Source organism: Balaenoptera acutorostrata, chromosome 5 (genome assembly GCF_949987535.1).
Source record: "Balaenoptera acutorostrata chromosome 5, mBalAcu1.1, whole genome shotgun sequence".
Lineage (NCBI taxonomy): Eukaryota > Metazoa > Chordata > Mammalia > Artiodactyla > Balaenopteridae > Balaenoptera > Balaenoptera acutorostrata.
This window is the reverse complement of record NC_080068.1, coordinates 3,162,264-3,169,808: the sequence shown is the minus strand read 5'-3', so window position 1 is coordinate 3,169,808 and position 7,545 is coordinate 3,162,264. Positions and strand designations below refer to the sequence as shown.

Genomic DNA, 7,545 nt, shown 5'->3' with positions numbered 1-7,545 from the left:
CCCCGTCGACAGTGTGTAAAACCAGGAGGCACTGCTGTGTTCCAGTAAAACTGCGTAAGAAGAGTGGTGGGCCGGACGCCAACCTCTGGTCTAGGAGATACCCTCACCGGAGGTGCTGAGCCTGATGAGTCAAATATGCACTGGAGGCCAGCAATGCCAGTAGTGTTCCGAATCTCAGAAGACTTGGAGAGAGAAGGAGATGCTACATCACTTACAACGTTTTATTTAAGAGAGAGATTCATAATTTTTTATGGGACAGTTTTAGGTACAGTATAAAATTATTTCACTGATAATTATTTTATGAACATTCTGATCAAAAATATTTAAGCTTTTTTGACACCTGTGAACTTCCAAACATTGGAAGTTAACTTGCTGTCCGTTTTAGAGAGACTGGCGCGGGTGAAGCCGGCTGCAGTTTACATTCCATTGTATGCTGGGCCTCCACCGCCTTCGGGCACCACCCAGTTAACGTTCTGACTTGGATCCTTAATGTCACATGTTTTACAGTGCACACAGTTCTGAGCATTTATCTGTAGCCGAAATCCGTCACCTTGTTCCAAGGGTACAAATTCATAAACTCCTGTAAGGAAACACAGGCAACTCCATGCAGTAGCTGCCTTTAAAGCAGAGGCTGAAGTCCTGGAGAAATTAGCCACAGAAACCCTCAGGTTTGTGGACTGAATGTTTACCCACAATATCACAGAGGTCTGGGTGTGTGCATCTGCTGCTGTATACATTAACAATGACAGAAGCAGAAGGTACAGCAGCATGTGGTTGAGTTGGCGTCACCAACAAGGGAACTCGAGGTTGAGCAGTTTTTGGGTGTGATGTTATATATGGACATACTTCAGAGACCCAGACGCCGCAATAAAGTGAATTCTCACAATAGAGCAAGTCATGTGAATTTTTTGGTTGCCAGTGCATATGTAACAGTTATATTTACGCTACTTTGCAGTCTGTGAAGCGTGCAATAACAGCATTACGTCTAAAAAACAATGTACATGCCTTACTTAAAATACACCTTATTGCTAAAAATGCTATCTGAGCCTTTAGCGAGTCACAGTACTAACGTCAGAGATCACTGAGCACAATGTCAAATATACTAATGAGAAAGTTTGAAATTTTGCAAGAATTACCACTTGTGACACATGGAGTGAGCAAATGTTGGAAAAATGGCCCCAGCAGGCTTCTTCAACGTGGGGTTGCCAGGGACCTTTGATTTGCAAAAAAAGCAGTATCTCCCAGGTGCAATAAAATGAGGTCTGCCCGTATACATGTGCGCCACGACTGCACAGACAAATTAGGTCAGCCCTCACCCTCAGCTTACAACCCAGCGGGATGACAGAGATGGTTAAAAGATAAAGTCACGAGACGGTCCAGGCCCCTCCCTCACAGAGCGAGTGTTCTAGTTCCTGTCCAGAATGTCTGATTTTCACACAGCTGGATGCCGTTCTACCAGCACTCGAGACCCAGTTCCTACTGTAATTCTAGGTGAAAGCTCAGCACTGGAAGATACAGTATCCGTGATGGATTTAAAGTCTGGGACCATTTCCCTGAGCTGCATGTGGCCAAAATCTGTAGTAGTCTAGGCTGTGTACACATACATAATGTATATGTGTGTGTGTACGTGAGCATACATATATACAGACAGGAGCAGCCGTGACAGAAACGATTTTTCTTTAAGTCACGTGAACACGGAAAGAGGTGTTTGATGCTTTTTCCCGTAACCCTTAACCTTGTGCTGAGGGTAAACAGAGAAAGGCTGCTTTTGAGAAATGCCATCTGAATTAGGCTTAACGAGAAATCCCTACTGCCCTAGCATTACAGTAGAAACATAAGAATGAGTTTCCGAAAGGAAGCTGGAGATGGGAGTCACTTACAATTTCAGAGTGGAAAGCAATAGAAGGAGAAATTTCTTTAAAAAAACGGAAGGCTATTTCTAACGTGTTTCAAGCATGTCCTCCTGTTGACGTTTCAGGAGTGGATGGAAACGCGCGTACTGACCTGCAGGGCAGAACCGCTGCTCGGGCCCGTCGTATATGGTCAGGTTTCTGTTTACAGGTACACTGTCATCTTTCAGCGTCAGATGTGCCGGCTGGTCGTGTTCGTGGTTGGTGCCGCTCAGAGCCACGGAGGACAGAAGGTCAAAACTGATCTGCCCGTCTGGTTTTGGATACTCAATAGGTGTGCAGTCCTTGGCTGGCTTGAGCTGATCGCAGTCAGAACCTTCCCAAGTTTTGAGGAAGGTTTTTAGTAAAAATGTATCTAATTCTAAAGTACTTCCTTAGACATTTTAATAAAAGCCTGTAAATATTATACTGAAGAATTAAGACTTTAGCCCTCTTTCAACAATGATACCTTGTTCTCCTAAAGATACTGAATTCATCATTTCTCTAAGAAAGCAAGTTTAAAACAGTAAAGTGTAAAAGGTCACCTTTTCCCCTACTTACTGGATCCCGTTTCCTAAGGACTAACGTTCATACTCAGGCCGGAATTACCTTTATGTTTTAGGGTCCAGGGCTCCATCCCTCTGAATATCCAGTAGAAGATTCCAGTGTAAATCATCCCTCCGTACACACCCAGGACGCCATGGCAGGAGGGTCTGATGTTCCTGATGGCATATAGCTCTTTCCACACCCATGATTTCTTCAAATTGTCTTCATACTCAGTTACATCAAGTCCTTTTTATGAAAACCATGAAATGGTAAGTGAAGTTGCCTCAAGGAGTGTAGAACACTTTACCGTCAAGGTACTTTGCTACTGAAATAACAGATGACTTCTACGTAGTTATAAAAAGCAGGTGGTCTTATGAGACCACACTGAAGAACGTTTCATGTATAAATGCTGACATCTTCCAAAAAGATACCCATTTGATAGGTTGTTAATAGGCAGTAAGGCCATACTGGTAGCATGGAAAATTAGTTTCAAAATTCCGTGAACCTGAAAAGGAAGCTAAGAGAGTTTATGCTACCTATGGAGCTGATCACTGAAACACTTCTGTTACGGGCTGAACCGTGACCGCCCAGAAAGGTATTCTGAAGTCCTGACCCCTAGCTGTCTCAGAATTGGTCAGAAGAGGGTCGCTGCCGGTATGGCGAGTTAAGATGAGGGCATGCTGGAGCGGCCTGGACCCTTGGTCCAATGACTGGCGTCCTGTAAGGGCGCCACGCGGACACGGAAGACAAGGCAGGGGCTGGCGGCGCTCTGCCAGGAGCCCGGGGCCCCCGGAAGCTGGAGACTTGGACACAGCTGCGAGGTGCTCGCCTGCGGAACTCCGAATACCTTCCCGGTTAAAGCTGCCCAGTTCGTGGTGCTCGGTTGTGGCGGCCCCAGGAGGTGGCAGCACCTAGAGCTTGGGGCCCTGCACTTGATCTCTACCAGGACGTCTTGGTTCCCGTGGCCTCCCTCCTCCTGGTGCCGGTGACCTGCCTGCTCCGGCCCGACGTGCGCGGTGCAAGCGGGGCCGGCGAGGAGCTCTGAGGCACCGGCCCTGCCTCTCCTGCCCCCGAGGCCCCTTCTGCTCCCCCGCAGGCCCCCGTCTCCGAGCACACCTGAAGGGACAGGCTACCTGGAGGAGCGCGTCACCCGACCCTCAGGCACACGGCTTGTCCGTCGGGTACCTGCGGGCTCGCTGCTGGGGCGTGTGGCCACAGGGAGCGAAGGCCCTGCTCCGGAGGAGTGCTCCGCCCGAGGCGGCGCGGTTGACCGGTGAGCACGTTAGACAGGGAGCCGGGCGGAAGGTGGAGCACACCGGCGAGGGAGCAGCGCGGGCAGCGGGGCTGGCAGAGTGCCGCGTGCCTGTGCGCGCGCGGTGCCGATTCCCCGGCGAGGTCCACGCGAGGCCCCGGGAGAGCGAGCCGAGCCGAGGTGCGGGGAGCTCGGGGCCCCCGGGACGCAGGAAGCGTGTCCGCGATGGAGGGTGACAGGGGTGAAGGCGGAGGCGCGTCCGCTGCCTGCCCTGCAGTGAAGGTCGGGGGCGCCCGCGAGGGTCCACCTGGGCCTGTGCGATGCGAGGCGGGACCCTCACGTGGAACTTGTTTCCAGGGGGCGGGACACCTCAGGCCCGCTCTACCTGCCATTCAGGAGACGGCACGTGGCGGCCCTAAAACCCTCCCTGACGGCGCGCAGGCTGCAGTGTGCTTGGCCCAGCAGGCATCTCGGCGCTGTGTGCAGAGCGACAGTCACACGAGGCATCTTTCAATGCCCGATACAATCAACATACCAGACCGCCAAGATTCCTAACTCTATCCACTGTCATCCTCCGTCTGTACACCTAGTGTATGTTTACACAGCTTCTTTTTAAACGTCCCCGTGAAGAACCTGAGAATAAATGGAAGTTCTTACCTATCGTCTTTGATTGGAGATTCTCACTCGTTAGTTGATTAAAGATAGATTCTGCTGCCAAAATCCCACTTTTCATTGCTGTGTGGGTCCCTTTGATCTTGGGAACATTCATAAAACCAGGGCTACAACCAATTAGTAAGCCCCCAGGAAAGGTGAGTTTTGGTATAGACTGAGGAGAGAAACAGTCAAAGTGCATCTGTTAGTTCAAATTAAACAAACAGAACCGAATATACCAAATCACAGCCTCTTTGAAAGCTGTAGGGAAAAACCGAAAAAAAAAAAAATTACACGAAAATGAATACGAGTGAAGAGAGAAATCAGAGCCAGGGCAGTTTTTCTCCTCCTCTAAAAACGAGGATCAGAACTATTGCTCTTTTTCTGTTAAGACTTTTTCCACCTCCCTCTCCATGACTTCCCTACATGAGACAGATGTTAAGACCAGAGCATTAACATTTAAATAAGATGTTTTTATTTATACATATCTATGTCATAATTAAAAATACTCTCTGAACCTGAACGACTGTTATCTAAATTGTGACCTGCTTTTACACGCATTGTGGGTAACACATGATTTACAAAGGATGTTATCTTAACTCTTCATACCTCCTTGTTTTACCTTGATGTCCAGGGAGGGAAACCTAGGTTCTAATCATGGCATCACCACAATTAGCCAGTACCTTAAATAATATATTTTAATTAACCTAAGAACAAACTGAATTTCCAAAATAAACTTTAAGATGGTTGTTTGGGCCTCAGTATACACTTCTGACGGAAAACAACGTACTAAAGGGTGGGTGACGGTTTTGGTTTAGCCCCACGATGCAGCAGCTAAGTTACAGACTGCCTCCCTCAGGAGATGGTACTGTCATCTACGGAGTGGAAAGGAGACGGTACCGTCACCTGCGGAGTGGAAAGGAGACGGTACCGTCACCTGCGGAGTGGAAAGGAGACGGTACCGTCATCTTCGGAGTGGAAAGGAGACGGTACCGTCATTTGCGGAGTGGAAAGGAAGGAAAGAGCGCCGTGGAGTTGCTCTTCCCCTCCTGGAGGCTCCCTACAGTAGCCACGGGTCTTTGTTGAGAAAGCGGTGGGTGGTGACAGTCTGGCCGATGGGCTGAGAGGGACCCTGAGGAGAGGAGGTCAACGGGGAGCCCGCCACCGTCAGCCGCCACGCCGAGGGGCTGTGGCCGCGCTCCCGTGATTACAGAGTTCTAACTGCGACGGAGGGGCGGTGAGAAGCAAAAGCAACGCTGGCACAGGAAGGCGGGCCCAGGTGTGACTGCTGTTCTCCAACCAAACTCAGCATCAGAACCACGCAGATAAGAGAGCGTGAAATCGGCCCGCAAAGCAGACAACAGGGGGAAGGGCTTTCTGGAATGCCAGGAACTGCAAACAGAGGTAACGGTTAGGAACCTGGATCATGGCAGTGCTCCTCTCATCAGGCTGTGGCCCTGCTAATCCTAAGTCTGATTCAGGAGCCAGAAGACTGACGTTTAATAAGAGGACACGGATCGCTAGTGCAAATTCTTCCCAATGGGCGCTTAAGTCCTAAGAATAAAAAATGTTATGGCCCAAGGGAAATGTGTGTTTTTCAGTTCTGGGAGGATCCTGCCCTGTGTGGGCAGCTGGACGTCTTGTTAAGGACGTGGGGGACCCAGGAAAAGTCGTACAGAGAGATGTATTCTGGGACATCCATTAAATGGGGGTTAGGGCTTCCCTGGTGGCGCAGTGGTTAAGAATCCGCCTGCCAATGCAGGGGACACGGGATCGAGCCCTGGTCCAGGAAAAGCCCACATGCCGCGGAGCAACTAAGCCTGTGCGCCACAACTACTGAGCCCGCGCGCCTAGAGCCCGTGCTCCACAGCAGGAGAGGCCGCCCACCGCAATGGGAGGCCCACGCACCGCAGTGTGGAGTGGCCCCCGCTCGCCGCAACTAGAGAAAGCCCCGCGCACAGCAACGGAGAACCAAGGCAGCCAAAAGTAAATAAAATAAATTTAAAAAACAAACAAACAAAAAAACGGGGGTTAAAATGAGGAACCAGGCCATATCACTGAAGAAGATGGGTATGGCCTGGAGTAGTTCTACAGTAACAGATTTTACCCTTCCACCTGACAATTGGTAACATCAGTCTCGTAACTTCCTTTTCCTAGGACTTTTCTGTAACCTAAACTATTTCTGTACCAAAACAAAATTACACTTCCCTGCACTAAAAGAAAAAAAAAGAACCCCCCCCCCCCCCGCAAAAACACAGGGGTTAAATACTAGAAACCCACCAGGAAAGGGGAGCTTTGGTACAGACTGAAGAAAGAGAAATAAAAAGTCATGTAATACTTGTTAGCGCAAAATAAAATTGGATGTTCCAAATTTTTGTCTCTGAAGGGTCTTCAGAAACTTAATGGCAGTAAGTTTCTGAATCTTTGACTAATTAAATCAGAAAACTTAGGTAAGAAGTGTATTGTGTGTGTGGGGTCATCTCTTCCTGCTCATCTAAAGATCACGTGAGATGCTGAAGCACACGAGGCAAGTGTCATAAACACGAGTCTGCACGCACCACTGAACATACAGAAGCCTTTACACTGTAAGCTAAAGAGTAGAATTAGGCTGGCAATAGGTATTATGCACATTATTCAGAAAAGCTTAATGGGCTTGAACATAGGAAATTTAGCAAATATTATTGCAAACGAATAACTGCTCCAGAAATAAAAACAACCTCATGAGAGGTAACCCCGCAGCAACGGAACTTAGGGACAGTGTTATTTTAGGGTTCTAGTGATGACATTCATAATTTAGCTGTGATTTTACTTGACTTTATGAATGTATTCAGAACTTCACTTTAAAGGTTAAGTCAACTTTTCTCCCCAATTTTCTATGATCTATTTGTTACTTTTACAACAGATTAAAAACAAAAAGATACCAGATTTCTAAAATATCAATAGTTCTAGATTCCTAGAATATTAGAGACAGAAGGGATCATCTTTATTTTACAGATGATCCCTTAACGCCCGAGGAGTTAAATAACTTGACCAAACCGTTTGGGACAAGTTCTAGAGCTGACTTTTAGATCATCTTACCTGTCTGATACTATTTCCAAAACAGTTCTAATAGCTTTTGTCATAGTTAGCCATCTAGCTCTTGTTTCACTGTTTAATAACTAAATACTTAATGAATTATTTGTTTAATAACTAACTACTTAATAAGTT

At 47.8% G+C, this 7,545-nt stretch overlaps 1 protein-coding gene across 2 annotated transcripts in view; it reads right to left on the bottom strand.

Moving 5' to 3' along the window:
- Nucleotides 1–200: 200 nt before the first annotated feature.
- The window catches only part of ETFDH (electron transfer flavoprotein dehydrogenase), a 37,257-nt gene continuing 29,912 nt past the window's right edge, over nucleotides 201–7,545 (bottom strand). For both annotated transcript variants that reach the window (XM_007184143.2, XM_007184144.3), the window contains exons 10-13: nucleotides 4,345–4,513; nucleotides 2,499–2,681; nucleotides 2,005–2,226; nucleotides 201–580 (exon numbers count right to left, since the gene is read on the bottom strand). In XM_007184143.2, the coding sequence (XP_007184205.1) occupies nucleotides 417–580; nucleotides 2,005–2,226; nucleotides 2,499–2,681; nucleotides 4,345–4,513 (738 nt within the window). In that variant the 3' untranslated portion in view covers nucleotides 201–416. The remainder of the gene's footprint in view (nucleotides 581–2,004; nucleotides 2,227–2,498; nucleotides 2,682–4,344; nucleotides 4,514–7,545) is intronic.